The 18,884-nt window shown below is 45.1% G+C and overlaps 1 protein-coding gene across 15 annotated transcripts in view; it reads left to right on the top strand.

The window, feature by feature from the left end:
• LOC117413383 (drebrin-like) overlaps positions 1-18,884 on the top strand; it is a 39,193-nt gene that overhangs the window by 14,731 nt on the left and 5,578 nt on the right. For 5 of the 15 annotated variants that reach the window (XM_058997156.1, XM_058997147.1, XM_058997148.1 and 2 more), the window contains exons 2-9: positions 13,428-13,483; positions 14,047-14,159; positions 14,285-14,374; positions 15,754-15,900; positions 16,333-16,410; positions 17,150-17,301; positions 17,594-17,678; positions 18,387-18,443. In XM_058997156.1, the coding sequence (XP_058853139.1) occupies positions 13,428-13,483; positions 14,047-14,159; positions 14,285-14,374; positions 15,754-15,900; positions 16,333-16,410; positions 17,150-17,301; positions 17,594-17,678; positions 18,387-18,443 (778 nt within the window). Of the gene's footprint in view, positions 1-13,427; positions 13,484-13,940; positions 14,160-14,284; positions 14,375-15,753; positions 15,901-16,332; positions 16,411-17,149; positions 17,302-17,593; positions 17,679-18,386; positions 18,444-18,884 lie in introns of all 15 variants that reach the window. The other 10 variants (XM_058997161.1, XM_058997153.1, XM_058997159.1 and 7 more) reach the window with 6 other exon arrangements.

Genomic DNA, 18,884 nt, shown 5'->3' with positions numbered 1-18,884 from the left:
AACCTGCAAGCTTTTATTGCTCAGAGGTTGTTGACAGTCGGTAGGAGTTCTTGGTGATCTCCAGTCTTCAGTATTAATTTCCCTCTCCAGTGTGTTGTTTTTCTCTTGAGCGCCTGCTAGTGGTTTGCTGATGCAAATGCATGCTTTCCCTGCAGTGTGTTCTTGAGGCTTAAGGAACGGTGTAAAGCAGGGGAATGTGCTGTGGTAGGTCCCGCTTGCATGTCCCCATAAGCAGGGCGACCAATACCTTGGGGGAAATGATTTTTCTTTTTTTAACCCACATCACAATGCATTAAAGAAAAATAGATGAAAGAAATGCATTGGAATTTGTGTTCAACAGAACTGTCCCACTGAAACAATTTATATCAATGGATGAAGTGCTTGGACACTGCTTGGGGTTAGAGTCCAGGGGGAAGCGAGGCAATGACATGCAATGCAGTGCACCCAGTGTTCATGTGAGGGCTCCCTCACCCAGGCACCTGGAGTCCTGAGAGCTCATGAGGTCACAATGCAGTGCACCCAGTGTTCATGTGAGATCTCCCTCACCCAGGCACCTGGAGTCCTGAGACCTCATGAAGTCACAATGCAGTGCACCCAGTGTCCATGTGAGATCTCCCTCACCCAGGCACCTGGAGTCCTGAGAGCTCATGAAGTCACAATGCAGTGCTGCACAGCTAGATTCCAGGATTAGTTCCTCTGCACCATCACCACCTCCTCCAGAGCATTGCATGATAAACACATTGCCTCAGCAGAGCAGCTGTGAGCCACTGGAGCAGGGCTCCTGCCTCCCACTCGTGTCAATAATCGGCAATTTAACGGGCCGCTCCAATTTCTGCTTCATACACGCTGGCGCGCACGCACACCGCTTTGGAAGACCTCATAAAAAGAGAGAACATTGCTGCTTACAGAGCGTGAAGAACTGCACTTCAGCACTTGAATTGTCAACGCTTTCCAACAAAAGGTGCTTCACCTGAAGAGGGCTCCAGCTCCTTTTAATATTAATTTTGGAGGATATTCTCATTTGATCAGGTCTGTCCGTCCCGTTATTACAGGGTCTGTTTAGTAGCTGCTGATGACTGCTTCTTAAACATGTATATATTTGACACTACTGCCTTGAAGGTCACATGAACAGAGAGACCTTGCCAAACCAGCTCTGGAAATGACTCTAGAAACTGAGTGTAATTCTTTAAAGCCACATGATTCCTATTACACCGTTGACTTCACAATTGTCCTCCCCTGCCCTTGAGATTAAAGAGTGATTATCTAATCTTTCCAGCAATGGCATGGTTTTATTTTCCAACTAGATTTGAACAGTCTTACTCAAAAACACTGACGTACCGGTAATTAGCAAAAACGGAATGTTGGCTGGTGAAATTCCGTCCTTCTGTACCAGTGCAGGACAAGAGGGAACATTGTGGCCTTTTACAGTATGTGCTATTGCATATACTGTAGAAATAAATAAATATAGTAAAATGCATTCGATTTTGACAGTGTTTCCCGTGACTTTAATAAAAGTGCAGGTGCTCTTAAGCCATATACTGTAGTGGCCTGTTCCTGTGCAGTTCACCTACAGTATCACTGCAGTTCAGATTAATGCACACTGATAGGCAATGTCATGCTACAATTCTCTGGCTTTTTTTTTATAGTGGAAACAAAGCACTGGATAAAATCTGAACTTTTTAATAACCCCTAGCTATAAAGTTTACACTGAAGACACTTGAATTTCATTTTGTAATGACAAAAAAAAGATTTGCAGTGATGCAGAATTGACATCATGGATACAGAGTGCACTGGCATTTCAAGCAGACGTTTCTGACTGGTCCAGCTTGATATCTGGGACCAGGGCATAATCCAGGGGCTTTACCATCAAAGGTGTCCCCCTTTGACAGAGGTACTGCAGACAGATTGGAAAAACTGTGCAGTGTCTGTTCATCCTATAGTGTCCCGATTTCAGATTGGACAGACCGAGGCACCCGAGTATAGCGGCCGATGCAGATTAATAACCATTTCTTTCCTGAATGGGCACCGCACTCCCGAGACAGCCAACCCCCTAAACATCGCACACAGGGGGCAGCGTTAAACAGACGCAGAATCTGAAGCCATGGGAGGCTATCTGGGAGGAATGAGCTGGACCCCTAACTCCTTGGGCTGGACAGTGTACAGAAGCCCTGTCCATTGGGGGAGTGAAGCTGGAAGAGTCTAATGATCTCAGGAATAGGATGAGTGTTGATACTCTGCAGGCTTGGGGGATGGGAGCGGAGCGAAGTGGTGTAGAGAATAATTTACCTCTCTGCTCGTTCAGCACTTTGCCAGGCTTTGTTTCTCGTTCCTCTGTTCTTTTGTCCTCTAATTTCAGCGGATCCCTTATTAGGGCCCAGTCCTTCCTTTTAAATCAAACACTGGCTCCTTTAAACTTTTTTTTTTTTTTTCTGGGCACAATCCCCCCCCCCCCCCCCCCCCGAATTCTTTGGACGCTGCATTTCCTTTTTGTTGCTTTGTTGTTCCGTCTCTCAACGGGAGTGCTAGTCAGCACTGCACTGAAGCTGTTAAATAAGAAACCTTTTCATACAGAAATAAAAGCAGCTGCTTCACTCTGTTTTGCTGTGCTTTTTGATAGATCACCAATGTAGTCCTAGTTCACCAGCCGCTACGTAGGGGGGACAGATTGCAGAGACCCATCTAAATGTTTTCAGTATAGTGATAACCTCTCCACAGTGTGCATGCCTGTACGACTGCCCCACGCAGAACTTCATGACAGATTGCAGAGACCCATCTAAATGTTTTCAGTATAGTGATAACCTCTCCACAGTGTGCATGCCTGTACGACCGCCCCACACAGAACTTCGTGACAGATTGCAGAGACCCATCTAAATGTTTTCAGTATAGTGATAACCTCTCCACAGTGTGCATGCCTGTACGACCGCCCCACACAGAACTTCGTGACAGATTGCAGAGACCCATCTAAATGTTTTCAGTATAGTGATAACCTCTCCACAGTGTGCATGCCTGTATGACCGCCCCACACAGAACTTCATGACAGATTGCAGAGACCCATCTAAATGTTTTCAGTATAGTGATAACCTCTCCACAGTGTGCATGCCTGTACGACCGCCCCACACAGAACTTCATGACAGATTGCAGAGACCCATCTAAATGTTTTCAGTATAGTGATAACCTCTCCACAGTGTGCATGCCTGTACGACTGCCCCACGCAGAACTTCATGACAGATTGCAGAGACCCATCTAAATGTTTTCAGTATAGTGATAACCTCCCCACAGTGTGCATGCCTGTATGACCGCCCCACGCAGAACTTCATGACAGATTGCAGAGACCCATCTAAATGTTTTCAGTATAGTGATAACCTCTCCACAGCGTGCATGCCTGTACGACCGCCCCACGCAGAACTTCATGACAGATTGCAGAGACCCATCTAAATGTTTTCAGTATAGTGATAACCTCTCCACAGTGTGCATGCCTGTACGTCTGCCCCACGCAGAACTTCGTGACAGGGGTTTCTTTGTAATCTATCTGGAATTGTTGTGACCGATGGTTTCCTCCCATCTTGTGAAACAGATGTTGCAGTTTCCAGGGGCAGGAAGTGATCTCATTGTGAATCCGAGAAGTGAATTCATTTCGAAAGAGACTGAAATAAATCCTGCATTTCCTCTACCCCACATCATGCACACACACGCGCGCGCACACACACACACACGCACACACAAGGCATTGTACTCTGAAACACCGCACTGCTCCCTCTTCTGAGCCCAGGCTGAGGAAAGCTGTTCCGCTCTTCCACTGTGGCCGCTTCTCTCTGTCTCTTGACATTGTTTTTGATGAGTTAGAAACCGTAGCTGTGTCTTCACTCCTAGGTTGCTGTCAGGTCGGGGTGTGCTGATACTCGTATCCTTTCCTTTTAAGAAGTATTTATCAGCAGGTGTTAAGTAAATCCATTCATTAACGTGTTGATTTCAAGAAGAGCTGTCCTTCCCTCACCTTTACAAATCCGTATCCGGGAATGGTAATTAAGTTCCACCCGGAGGGTTTAAAAAGTTACGATTTGGAAGTGGGTTTTCCTCTCATCCGGGAAGGACAGCTCTTCTTGTTTTGAAATCCACACGTTAATGAATGGATGTGTTTTAATACCTGCTGATTTTCAATACTTTTTTAAAACCAGCATTCTATCTCTGACTACAGTTCATTATACACTGTTCTGTAATTTCATGCCAGTTTGATCGCCTTACCAAACGCATCGCACTCCTTTCAAAGTGTTTCACAGAGGAGCACATCTAGCACTCGGCAGCTGCTAGCTAGCTGAAAAAAAAAACAAACAAAAAAAAAAAGAAATCCGCTCGGCTGCTGCTGTTTTCTAAATGGAATGAAAGTGGATTTAGCAGACGGCAGCCGGGGCAGAGTGAGCTCATAGTTCAGAGAGCATGGAGAATGTTCTGTGTGGTGATGTCATCCTCCTGTGACATTTCAGGAGAAGGACTGTATTGAACCATGATCTCTATACCAGTGCCACAGGCTTCCTGTATGTCAGTGCTGCGTGTCACAGGATGGTTATTGTTATTATTATTATGACTATCGTTCATTTTCGTAGAGGTGTCAATAGGCATAGGCAGCATGCCTTTACATCTTTATAGTTGGAGGGATCTGTAAAAAGGAAAGAGCAACAGAGTAAGAGATTAATATACCTTGTATGATCTTCCTTTACGAATGGTGAACCAGAAGTGAACAGTGTTACATTTAGACCGTGCCTTTTACATCTGCTGTCTCTCCCTCTGTCAGAAGTCTTAATATGTGTGTTACATCAGAATAATGTACTACTTGCCTGTATAGAAGTAGTGCCAGTGTAGGGTGTGTACCAAGTGCTGACCTGCAGACTCCCAGCAGTCCAAGAGCTGTGCTTTCCTTGCAAGTGCAGTTCAATATCCCCCGTGCAAAATCTCACGTCAAACTCCTATCAATCTGTGCTCTTGTTTTAAAGAAAAAAAAAAAGTTTGTCACTACAAAATGAAATTCAAGTGTGTTTTGGAATGAGGGAAATGTTCTGACAATTCATTAAAACTTCACGCCTTCTTTAACAGTAGGAGGGTGATTTGCCATGGCAGCAGAGAGACGGATTCCTGCACGATTCACTGCACACCCCCAATGTTAGAACAGAGTGACGTGCAGCACAGTAGAAGGTGTTTCACAGGATCAGTGTTCTCAGCACAGTAGAAGGTGTTTCACGTGATCAGTGTTCTCAGCACAGTAGAAGGTGTTTCACAGGATCAGTGTTCTCAGCACAGTAGAAGGTGTTTCACGTGATCAGTGTTCTCAGCACAGTAGAAGGTGTTTCACGTGATCAGTGTTCTCAGCACAGTAGAAGGTGTTTCACGTGATCAGTATTCTCAGCACAGTAGAAGGTATTTCACATGATCAGTGTTCTCAGCACAGTAGAAAGTGTTTCACGTGATCAGTATTCTCAGTACAGCAGTCGATTGTGCTCTTGTGTGCAGCAGTAAGAAGGACACAGACCGAGTCTCGAGCTGTTTAACAGCTGCACAATATTAGTGCAACAGAATCTCCTTTGTTTCCTTTTAAACCACTGCAGACTGACCCCAGCAGCAGCAGTCTAGCCAGCAGCAACATCCTTGTCAAGTGGATTGAGGTCAGAACAGCAGTGTGAATCTGTCTGTCTGTTCGTCTGTCTGTCTAACTGCTAGCAGTCTGCCAGTGGAGGGTCCTGTACTACGAGAGACATTAAATCAAGGGACTTCACTATTATTTATTATTATTTTTAAGGAGAAAAAATGAAATGTTAAAATGAAAGTTATTTTTAAAAGAAAAAAAATCTGTGTACATTTGTACAGCAGTCTTATAGGAAGTCATATGAACCCTATTAAATCCTGTAGGAATCGAATAGAATTTCATCAGATCCTATGGGACCAAGAGGTGTTTGGCAGACTGTTTTAAGCACCCTTTGTGTGTGCGTGTGTGCGTGTTGTACGTAGATGAGGTCGTGTTGCAGGTAGACCCAGCTGGAATTCTGAGGAGTACTCTAAAGCCTGCTTGGGTGTTTCTCATATAGTGCTGGTCTGGTTATGGGAGGCTCCATCCTCCCCCAGCTAGCAGTGCTGTAGGAGCTCCCTGGCGGGGATTTCGGTTTCCATGGTGACCAGGAGGATGCTGCTGGTTGTCGTGGCGATGTAGATTGGGGGGCGATTTTATAGGCTGGTTAAACAGAAATGAGTGGGAGGGGAGGGGTCCCCCGGGATCGACGTGGATGTGACACCCTGGTAGTCACGGCTACAGCCCTTGCACCGGCACACAGCAGGCAGGCAGGCAGGCTGGGCTTGCTATTAGTCAGGGCCAGCTGTCACATGTTACCACTTCACAGCATGCTTCGTTCTCAAGCCCACACTGGCCTCTGTTTCTTCATAAATGTGTTTGTTTTCCTTGACAGACTGGGTTTCTATCAGGGATTTTAATGTTGAAGCTTCACTTTTAATCGGTTTAATCAGGTGAACCAACGTTTATTCTCATATCAAGTCCTGCATTACAGTATATGAATGGTAATATTCTACCTCCAAAAAAGGTTGAATATTATACCATTTAGTACTCCCCAGAACATTTAGAACTGTACTGAACTGTACTCCCCAGAACATTTATTATTATTATTATTATTATTATTGTTATTATTATTTATTTCTTAGCTGACGCCCTTATCCAGGGCGACTTACAATTGTTACAAGATATTACATTATTTTTACATACAATTACCCATTTATACAGTTGGGTTTTTACTGGAGCAATCTAGGTAAAGTACCTTGCTCAAGGGTACAGCAGCAGTGTCCCCACCAAGGATTGAACCCACGACCCTCCGGTCAAGAGTCCAGAGCCCTAACCACTACTCCACACTGAACTGAACTGAACTGTACTCCCCAGAACATTTAGAGCTGTACTGAACTGTACTCCCCAGAACATTTAGAGCTGTACTGAACTGTACTCCCTAGAACATTTAGAACTGTACTGAACTGTACTCCCCAGAACATTTAGAACTGAACTGAACTGTACTCCCTAGAACATTTAGAGCTGTACTGAACTGTACTCCCCAGAACATTTAGAACTGTACTGAACTGTACTCCCCAGAACATTTAGAACTGTACTGAACTGTACTCCCCAGAACATTTAGAGCTGTACTGAACTGTACTCCCCAGAACATTTAGAACTGAACTGAACTGTACTCCCCAGAACATTTAGAACTGTACTGAACTGTACTCCCCAGAACATTTAGAACTGAACTGAACTGTACTCCCTAGAACATTTAGAGCTGTACTGAACTGTACTCCTCAGAACATTTAGAACTGTACTGAACTGTACTCCCCAGAACATTTAGAACTGTACTGAACTGTACTCCCCAGAACATTTAGAACTGTACTGAACTGTACTCCCCAGAACATTTAGAACTGTACTGAACTGTACTCAACAGAACATTTAGAACTGTACTCCCCAGAATATTTAGAGCTGTACTGAACTGTACTCCCCAGAACATTTAGAACTGTACTGAACTGTACTCCCCAGAACATTTAGAGCTGTACTGAACTGTACTCCCCAGAACATTTAGAACTGTACTGAACTGTACTCCCCAGAACATTTAGAACTGTACTGAACTGTACTCCCCAGAACATTTAGAACTGTACTGAACTGTACTCAACAGAACATTTAGAACTGTACTCCCCAGAATATTTAGAGCTGTACTGAACTGTACTCCCCAGAACATTTAGAACTGAACTGTACTCCCCAGAACATTTAGAACTGTACTGAACTGTACTCCCCAGAACATTTAGAACTGAACTGTACTCCCCAGAACATTTAGAACTGTACTGAACTGTACTCCCCAGAACATTTAGAACTGAACTGTACTCCCCAGAACATTTAGAACTGTACTGAACTGTACTCCCCAGAACATTTAGAACTGTACTGAACTGTACTCCCCAGAACATATAGAACTGTACTGAACTGTACTCAACAGAACATTTAGAACTGTACTGAACTGTACTCCCCAGAACATTTAGAACTGTACTGAACTGTACTCCCCAGAACATATAGAACTGTACTGAACTGTACTCCCCAGAACATTTAGAACTGTTGCGCAGGCAGTTTAGATTTGACCTTGCCATTAGGAAAGGCACCAATTGCTGTCCTTTTAATAATAATAATAATAATAATAATAATAATAATAATAATAATAATAGCACATTAATGTTATTCATGTACACACTGGTGTAAACAAGAACATGTGAAAAATCAAACCTTGAAGGGGAAGTGATTGTTCTTGTCCAGAGGAAATAATATACATGAGAAACATAACAATAAACTGTGCATGAAGTATGAGGTTATACAATAGACAAAATATATCAATAAAAAAAAAGATATCGCATAGAGAAATAGAAAGCTGTCTGCATATTAATTATTAACCTTCCCTCTGCGGTAACTTTGAATCTTCTCCAGATTCCGTTGATTTGAAGCTTTCTCTTCAGTGGTTTAGGAAATGTGACTCTGAATTTCCCCAAAAGAAAAAGAATCGTTTTAAAGAGCAATCGAGCACTTTGTAGCTTTTACAGCAAACTTGCTATAATAGATTTCTAGTGCTAATATGAATTAGTCATGTAGCTCGGTTGAAAAACATTATGCATGGCATATTGGGCTAGTTCATCTGGGGGACCGTCTTACAGTTTCTCTGCCTGTCCCATGTACGCATCACAAAGTTGATGAGCGTTCCTTCTATAAACTACAGCCCGTTGTATGCTTCTCTCTGTGACGCTGCACGAGTGAAAGATGTTCCCTCGCACAGCACTAGCTTTATCTGCAGTTTGGTTGTGTTTTAGTGTGTAAAGTTACTCAAATTGAATGTCTTGATGAGCTGGATGCTGTATCATTTAGTAATGGAGCTTGCAGTGTGACGTCACAGCGGCTGTGGAGAGGGACTGGCAGTGCTCACATACTGTTGGGACTGTTTAATGAGACAAGCGGTCTGCTCTCCCTGATAACACTTCTAATCAACACTTAGCGAACAGCTCTCCTATAGTAAAAGCATAGCAAAGTGTAACGAAGCACAGAGACATGCATGATAAAGCATAGGTGCTATAAGGGTTAGAGTTAGAGTGGTTCAAAAATACTGCGCTACACTTTTAGAAGGGATGTTGATTTTGTTCCAGTATCTGTAACCTTTTGCGAGATTGTGAGGTCCCTCTGTGATGGGCACTGGTTTATGTGTGATGGTTGTGAGGTCCCTCTGTGATGGGCACTGGTTTATGTGTGATGGTTGTGAGGTCCCTCTGTGATGGGCACTGGTTTATGTGTGATGATTGGTTCCCCTGGTACCCTGCACCACCAGCTTGTATACAACCAGCTGCCTCAGCGCTCCGTTAATTATCAGGAGTTGAACTCGCGACTTTGTGACAGCATGCCAGATTAGCGGTGAACTGAGCCCTGCTGCACTGTGCCCGTGGGAGAGCTGATTCGTACCTTTCCATTATCAACACTTCAGAACTTGTTGAAGGGCCCACTTCAGCTCCACTTGAGACAGATGCATGTAAAGCCAGGAAAGCGCTCGTGAAGTGTCATTTTCTTGTCTCTGCGCTTCACGACGCAATGTCAAAACATCTATCCACCTCTGCAATCTCACGCTGCACAATAGCAACAGCTGCTGCAAGGGCAGGGGCTGGTGCAGCTGCAGGCTCTCCTACAGCCGCTAGTCAGCAGTGTATATTTTACTTTCTGATGATTCCTTCAGGTGCTGGTAGGTGAGGCTGTCCTTGGCTGTCCTCCTGATCCCCAGCACACTGCGCTGCTGTGCTTGTGCACTAGATGGAGCCGGTTCAGCGACGCCGGATCTAAATCCGTTTCTTTTTTTGCGGCTGAAAGACCAGCATCCCACCTGCTCAGAGGTGACAAACACGCATTTCAGACAGCATTCTGAAAACCTGCTATTTAAGTTATTAACACGTATTTTAAAAATAACTCTGTTTCACAAAGACAGGTTTGAGGCTTCGAAGTGTGGAAACAGCAACTAGGGAGAAGGAACTCCAGCATGGAAACAGGAACGTGTGGTTGAGGGTCCCGTGTGTGTGTGTGTGTGTGTGTGTGTGTGTGTGTGTGTGTGCGCTCTCATCTCTCTGGGCTTGGTGGCTCTGGGTTTTCTTTCTGTCCAAGACTGCTTTCTGCCAACTTTTAAAATGGTAACAGGTTGCCTTGGAAACCAGAATTACTCCCCCCACAAGAAGCCCATTCTGCTTGCTTATTAGTGGTCTTGCATTTAACCAAGCCTGCCCCATTCTGTCGATTTTTTGGGGGGGGGGGGGTTGAATCCATAATCTCTATTGAGTTTTCACACCCAGCGTAACAAGCACGTCTTTGTTGCTGTTAATAAACTGTTTGGTTTGTAAGTAAGGGAGCCTGTTTCGCAGTAGCCAGTTTCCAATAAAGCTGGAGTTTGTTGGGGTGAAATATAAAAAACTTCCCCCAGAAACTCTCTTTCTTCTTTTCCCAGCAAGCTCTCATTAATTCAGCCTCAGGCTTCTGCTGTGGCGACACTTCTAAAATAGCACTGCCTGTCAGTGGAAGGCTGGGTGGTGTTGCTATGCCAACATGTTTTTTTCTTTTCCTCGGGTTAGGAATTGCAATCAGCCTCATCTCTCCCGTCACCGATACAGAACCCAGCATCTTCAGAGTAATGCGAGAGGTTCATTAAATCAGAACGAGAATATAATTATCACTCCCCACACCCTGCTAATTAATCAATTCAGGGGGAAAATAAATAATAGACACTGAAACTCAAATGCAGTTATTTTCTCGGCGCTCGTTGGGTTATTTTTGCCTTTTTAATTGGCGCTCCTGTTTTTTATTTGTTTCTATATTAAGGGTTTGCACAGGGAGCTCTGCTATGCGGCAGGATTCAGTACATGAACCCCTGCAGGAGGTGCTGAATCCCTGGTGACTGGGTTGCAGTGGAGCTGCCTGCACTCAGTGCTCTGTATTACAGTAAAACCTCTAATTGCTTATCTTAGTGGGACCTGGGCATTAAACCGAATTGTTCTGCTAATTGAATTACAACTGTGAAATGGCTTGTATGTTTCTCCCAATCAAGAAACCTCTTAAGCAGGGGTGCTGGCAACCCTTTACAATGTAACAAGCAGCACCACTAGTAACACTACTGGAGATAGTCGCATTGCTCATCACTTCTGTATATCTCCTGGTTCAAAGCTAGAAGTTTGTGTCCTGGGGCCTTGTGTTTCTCTTTCAGAAGTTCTCGGGTGTTCTGGCTTCGTGGATTTGTCCAGATCAGTGTTTAATGGAGGCCTTTCCCGCACTGCTCTGAGATCAGCCCCCACGGAACGCTTTTCCATACAGCAGAGACAGGAAAGCCTCCCCTTATTTAATTTGATGTGTTTACACTTGTCCTACTTCTCAACGGAGCGGCTGCATTATGAATTCTTTACTACAGCATGTGTCCAGGTCGAGGCTAATGGGGGTAGCGTTTACGGCAGCTGGGCTTTGGGATCAAGAGGTTGGGGTTCAGATACCCGTCACCTTTTCTTTAACCCCTTCATGCATGGTGACCTCGTATGGGGGAGGGATACAAAAACTCTCTTAGGTTTTATATGGAGACATATGGAAGACGCAATGCATGGTGATCTCATATGAGGATGCCATTTTTCCCCATATAAAACAATGGAAAAATCTATGAAAAAATGTTCAATGAAAAAATATATTTTTTGTACTATGTGTAGCACTCATCAACAACCAACAACCAATACACTTGCATAATAAACGGTGGCTGTTTGCAGGCTCTCTGACGAAGCCCCGAAATGTATTTGATCATTCCAGCTTTAGAAAACAAGACCATGACGTTTCGACCGCTCGGTCTCGGATCTTGGTTTCCATCTGTAAAGGTAGTCAGCAGCCAATCAGAAATTTGCAGTACACCAGCGGGTGACCTGATTGGTGGGAATCTCTGGCTCCTGCTCCACATTGTTGCCAGGCAGGAGTGATGTAGTTGATGTTCTAATTCAGCAGTAAGACTCCATGCAGTGGGCAGTATTGTCTGGTAATGCCCGGCCCTTAGTGTCAAAGCCAGGGACCACGTATCGGTCCCCTCACTGTGGAGGCATCGCCCCGTTCAGTCCGCCAGCCCTGTGATGTTCAAAGGATATTTTCTAGGTCAGTACTCTTTTCTATGAATAATAAGTGTCAGCTTAAAAGATAATTATTTATAGAGCCTAGGAGATGAGCTAATCACTGACAAACCATCCCAGTCCCTGCCTTCCTTCCTGCCCGCCTGCCTGCCTGCCTGCCTGCAGTGGTGTAGGGAGGGAGGCATTGCAGTAAGGGTGAGGGGGCTGTAGAACTCAGATCCTGTTGTAGGATTTAGTAACTGCTTGAATAACAAAAAAAAAAAAAAAAGTGAATCGCTCCAGGATATTATTAAGAAAAAGACAAGTTATTCCCTTGTGTTTTTTATTCTAAACTACAAAAGGATCCCATTACCATCACCACCTTAATTTCCCTCTCTGTCCCTCCGTTTCTCAAGGGCAGCGCTGAAGCAGTGATAAAGCAAGCTTGTACTTATTTTAATCAATCTATTTATTTTCATTAAATTTGCCAGACGGCATAGCTTGCACGGCCGAGACAAAGCAATTCAGTTTGAAGAAGAACAAGAAGAAGTGTCTGCCTTTGGCAGCGAAAGCAAATCCGCGCAGATTACTTGAAATTACATTTCCAGGGCTCTGGCAGGGTCTCCTTTGGCTCAATTTGTTAGGCTGCGCTGCTGCAGAAGCAATCTGATACCGGGGACAGAATTTTAGATCAAAGGAAAAAAAAAAAAAGAAGATGAAGAAGAAGAAACAGAATGCTATGTCTGTGACAGGAATCTCATTCTCCTCTCTAGTAAATCAGCAGTGACACCCACAGCTCAATGAGAGTGGGTGGAAGCATGTTCCCTTAGGCAATGTGAGCCGGCAGGGACAAGAATATTTACTGTACCACGGGGCTCTATTTATCGAGTACACCATTATGTATGTGTGTGTGATATATATATATATATATATATATATATAATTAGATCATGATGATTATTGTTATGTAAGTAAAATATATTAAGCTTGAAAAAACAACCAGCGTGACTCGTAGGGTTAATTTAATAACGCAAAGGCTTGCCTACGTTGTTTGCTACTTGTGATGTAAACGACTATATACCAGTTTTTTCTTTCTTTCTCGTAATAAAGTGCGGATTGCATTTGGAGGTAAAGGCTTGATAAATGTGGCTCGCAGGGTCTATAGGCGAGTGAAATGGCACAGTATAAGCCATTGACAGTGGAGCAGATGACAGAGCACTGGTACTGGAGCTGCTCCTAACCCGGCCCCTCTTCTCTCCCCGCAGGGCGCTGTACACATACGAAGACAGCACCGATGACCTGACACTGGCGTCTTCAGGGGGTGAGTTCTCTTTAAACACGAGGCCGAAGAACACAGCCAGAAAATAAATAAACCGCACCGGCCTCCGGATTTCCAATTATAAAAAGCAATGACAGAGAAATGCATAGCGGTCAGGCAGACTCTCCTGCCCCGGAGTGTGTTTGTTATTGAGAGTGGCAGGGATATACTGCAAAGAGGTTCTTGTTCGCCTGCCTGCTTGCATAGTGACAGGATGTACAGCATCTGGAGAACTGCTTCTGCAATCAGTGATTGAACTTCAGCAAGAGTACAGTATGCAAGTCACACTTTGAGTTTCTGCTGAATTTGCTGGCTGTTATGAAAAGTCAAAAGCACACAAGAGCTTCTTTGAACACTGTTGTCCTTTTAACTAAACCCTAAAGATTTACAGCTCTGCTGGTTTCCTGCCCCTCTTATACATGTTAAAAGTCTTGCTCATCCCCAGACGCCTCTGTTGCAGGGGAATGCTGGGAGTGGGATCTCTTTGTGCAGCCTGTTCTTCTGACTCTCCCTAATGGTGAGTTGTTTGTGGTGTTTTTTTTTCTTTCTCTCTCTCTCTCTCTCAGATGGGGGTCTGCCAGAGATCACAGTGAGCTTCGACAACACCCGGGTCATGTACGGCTTCTGCAGCATGAAAGAGCCAAACGCTGCACTGCCACGCTACATCCTTATCAACTGGGTGAGTAGCAAACACACGCTCACGCTCCCACAGACGCACATGCTAACACACGCGCAGACACACACACACAAGCAGGAATACTCCTGCCTGTGTCGGTATGGTGACAGCTCTCTCTCTCTCTCCAGGTTGGTGAGGATGTCCCGGATGCCAGGAAGTGTGCCTGTGCCAGTCATGTGTCCATGATCGCGGAGTTCTTTCAGGTCAGTCTCACTGAGGTAACTTCTCACACCCTCTCCTCTTACTCCAGGGCTACTGACCCTCCAATTCACTACTCCCCCTCCCCCTAACCCTAACCCTCTCCTCTTACTCCAGGGTGCAGGACGCTCCAATTCACTACTCCCTCTAACCCTAACCCTAACCCTCTCCTCTTACTCCAGGGCGCAGGACTACTGATGCACTACTTTTGCAATGTTGACAAGTGTTTTTTTCTGAGCTATAAATTCAACTGAGATCATCAGGTCTATCATGCTTATCTTGAGAGGTAATATACTAAACCTTTGCGCCAGTCTTTGTACGAGTCTGTGTACGATGACAAGAAGGAAGGGTTTCTGTTCAATGCAAATAAATCCCATCACTTCCTCTCAAAAGCACCATAAACTTCTTCTGTAAACCCAGCCAGAATGATGGTAGTGTTTGCACCACACAACGTGGAGCGCTTGGTGGCACCACCTAGTCCAGTGTTTGCTGTTTCTCAACGACAGTCCAAACACTGCAGTTAGTGCTCTGACCTTGCAGATACGCCTGTGTAAACTTCTGTTAGTGTACAGTGTGTTCATGTTGAAGCAACAGAGTAATGTGTGGAATAATGCAGAAAAGTTTCCCGTAGAGCATAGCATAGGCAGGCATTGTAAAGACCAGCAAGGCAATGTAAAGCATATTAAAAAGAAAAAACAAACAGGCAAACCATGGTAAGCTCTAGTAAATGCATAGCAAAACTATGGGGAAAGTGTGGTAAAACTGCAGAAGTACCATGGTAACTTCGAGGGGTCCTATAAAGGGTAACTATATATTTTTTTCATGTTTTGTTTTTTTACTTGTTTAAATATCTTATACAGTAGCTGGGACTTCTGTACCCTCTGACACGGCAAGATATATTCCATTGACCAACAGCAGCAGCAGCAGCTGTAAAGGGGGCAGACCTTAGTGGCACTCCCCCTAGTGGTCAGCCAGTAATGAATTCAATGAGATTGAAATAGAGGATGATAAGAGAACATACACAATTAGATACTGAACAGATAATAAAGTGGACGGCTATTTGGGCAAACCAAAGCACTGTACAGTAGGAGGCCTGTGTTTAGCCAATGTGTTCAAATGATGATGAAGCCCACTTCAGACAATGCATTCTCTTTATCTCCCCAGTGCTGTCTTTCACTGGCCTGAGGGCTGTTTGTGAGATTTCTGTTCTTCTTGTAGTTTAATGTGCAGCAGATTCATTCCGAGTCAGACAGACGCCTACTCTCTGTGATGTGTGCCAGTAGCACAGATGGAGACTGATTTAAGTATGGGGGTCAGGGCACAATGAATGGAAATGCAGCTGAACATGTGCTGCAACTAACTTACTACTAACCACGCCCCTGCCGGCCTGCCTCTGCAGGGAGTGGACGTCATCATCAATGCCAGCAGCATGGAGGATATCGACCCCGCGGCTATCGGCCAGAGACTGACCAACGGGACAGCTGTGATCGCCAGTCCTGTGCTGAGCCGACTGCGAATAAGAGAGGAGGAGCAGACGCAGCCTGTGGTGAGGGAGAGCTTTTCAGTGTGTGTGTGTGTGTGTGCGTGTTTGTGTGTGTGTATTGTACAAGATCACTTTGGAGCAGGGGTGTCCAATCACAGTCTGGAGGGCCATTCCATCCTGGGTTTAACTGTTGGAATGCAATAATGAACTGCTTTACGGTCTGGGTGGAGATGGAGGTTCAGTTGGGTCAATTATCCAATTCAAAACAGGATTGGAACTATGAGCAGGACCCTTGCCCACCCCAGTTACCCTGAGCGAGGTGCTTGTAATAACCTACTCTCCTATTCTTCCTGCCCCCCCGTTACCCTGAGCGAGGTGCTTGTAATAACCTGCTCTCCTGTTCTTCCTGCCCCCCCGTTACCCTGAGCGAGGTGCTTGTAATAACCCGCTCTCCTGCGCAGGTAACTCACCCAAACTCCCTGTCTCTTCCAACAGGGCACCTGCTATGAGAAGACCAACGCTGAGATCGAAATGAAAAAGATCAATCGAGAGGAGTTCTGGGAACAAGCCAAGGTACGAGCGTGATTCTGTGTGTGTGCGTGCGTGTGTCTGTCTGTGTGTGCGTGCTCGCGTGCGTGCGTGCGTGTGTGTGTCGAGGCACAGGCGCTTTGTAATATGGGAGAGAAAGATCTCCATGAATCCGGGCCTGGTGACCAGAGAGGACTGAAACTGCAAGGTCTCATCTTGATCAAGGGCTTTCAGAGCTTGCTGGCAGGACCTGCCATCTCTGTGTAATCAAGAGCAGTGAAAGAGGCCAGCAGAGCCAAACACAATTAACCTTTGACATGGACGGCTAGTTCCAGCTGCACATTCCAATACGGCTTCTTCTAATGTCCTGTCAGCAAGTGATGCACACTTCCCTATGTGCTGGAAGCTACTTTCTTTTTAAACTGTCAATGTAAATCTAGAGAGAAACGAATCAGAAAGGTCATTGAAGTCCACTGTCTCCTTGGCTTTGACAGATTAAAATGTAATAGAATGTGAAGTAAGCAGCTTTGCATGATAGCGACCCTTACCAATTGGTGAAATCAAAGATACTGATATGCATTCCTTGAGCGTCCTTCCCTTTCCCTAATTACATCCCTTTGTGTTCGTTCAGTTCGGAGTCATTCTGTCTCTCGCTGTAATGAAATTCAGGTGAATGTGATTGAAATGCAATGGATAAAGGGATGGCGTTGAGGTGCAGTGGGTGGTGATGAGGTGCAGTGAGCAGTGCTGAGGTGCAGTGGGGTGATTGTGCCTGGCTCCACAGCGCGACGAGGAGATGCGGAAGGAGGAAGAGAGGAGGAAGGCTCTGGAGGAGAGGCAGCGGTTCGAGGAGGAGCGCATGGAGCTGGAGAGGAGAGAGCAGGAGGAGCGAGAGAAGAGGTACCATGAGAGGGAGATGCAGATCGAGGAACACAGGTAACCCCTCCGCACCGGCTCGACCTCCAGGCAATTCAAATTGCAATCGCAGTTGAACCTTGGCACACACCTACGCAAGAATCATAACATATAGTCAATTGATTTATATAGTATGTTTCTGTATTTATAATAGAGAGGAAACATGTTCATGCGTGCAGTTTTGTAGTGTAATGCTAATTTAGAATTGTAATTACTGCAGCATACTTGTAAGTGTGACTGCAATTCAACAGTACAGCATTGTGACAGGAATTGCAATTCTGATTGACACCAGGCTGTTTTTTCTCTTGGACAGGAGACAGCAGCAGAGCAAGGAGGTAGAGGATGTGCAAGAAAGGACGAAAGACCAGTCCATTTTTGTAAGAGAAAGCTGTCTGTCTGTGAGTAAAGCATGCCTAGAGAGGAGCGCAGACCTCCCGCTGGCTAGGGGGCGCTGTGGGTTTCCAACCTGACTCGCGTTCTTGGCTTCACTTTGCACAATCGGCCATGCTCACGTGGACCCCACCGGCGCAGTGCATGTGAAACGTTCCTCCGTTCTCAATGTCCAGCGCACTCTCTGCGTAGAGATATGCATAGCTGTCTGTCTTCTCAGTCTGTCTATCTGCCTGCTTGCCTATCTGTCTTGTCTGTGTCAGCTGACTGTTGTGAGGATGCTGCAGATATTTGAATAAAGCTCGGATAGAGTATATCAGTCCCTATAAAGCATTGAAACAAAGATCTGTATTTAAAGCGCAGTGAGTGAAGTCCACCCCATACCTCCAGTGTGTACAATATGAGATCATTAATAACATTGCAATCTGCACCGTACCACAGCACTGCAGTGTTTGACAGGAAGGTATTGAGGGTTGTGTGGAAACTACAGAGTTGACTTTCCATTTAAAAAAACAAACAAACAATGAAACCGTCTTTTTAAAAAAAAGTCTTACCACATTTACAATCAGTGCAGTGGAAATGGCAACACTTTGTATTGAAGTTGCATTAGCCCTCACACATCCTAGTGCTGGAGAGAATCAGTTGATTTGGAGCCCCCTGCTGGTAAGAGACGGGAATGACGGTTTTAAAACGCTGTCCCCCTTTCCCTTGCTCAGGTAGAACAGGAGGAAGAGGCCAGTCAGCAGCTCAAGAAGATGGAGTCGGAAGTAGAGGTGGGTTGTTCTAGAGAGCATCCACAAGGGGGCGCAGCTTAGACCAGAGCGTTTTGTCTTCTTCCTTTTTCTTTCTGACTTCTTTTTTATGTTGATTATCTGGAATGTAGCCAGAAGATGTACGTCCAGTCAAAACGTTTGTCTTATTAGGTGTCCTTTAGTACAGGGGTGTCCAGTCACAGTCCTGCAGGGCCAGTCCACTCCAGGTCTGGATGCGGGTTTAACTGGCTCAGTGAAATAGTTTAGAACAGGGTTGGAACAAAGGCCAGGAGTGGAAGAGACAGCTTTGAACACCGCTGCTTTCGTATTTCTAAACCTTGACCTCTATTAACCCCTTACTTCCCAGCACCCTATTATAAAAACAGTTACAATTCCTGCAGTGCTTTAGAAGCCTCAGACTCGAATCCACCAATCAGCTGCACCAGAAGGCACGGCCACGTA

The sequence above is a fragment of the Acipenser ruthenus genome, chromosome 23, assembly GCF_902713425.1.
Source record: "Acipenser ruthenus chromosome 23, fAciRut3.2 maternal haplotype, whole genome shotgun sequence".
Classification (NCBI taxonomy): domain Eukaryota; kingdom Metazoa; phylum Chordata; class Actinopteri; order Acipenseriformes; family Acipenseridae; genus Acipenser; species Acipenser ruthenus.
The sequence above is the reverse complement of the archived record's forward strand: the minus strand, read 5'-3'. Positions and strand labels throughout refer to the sequence as shown.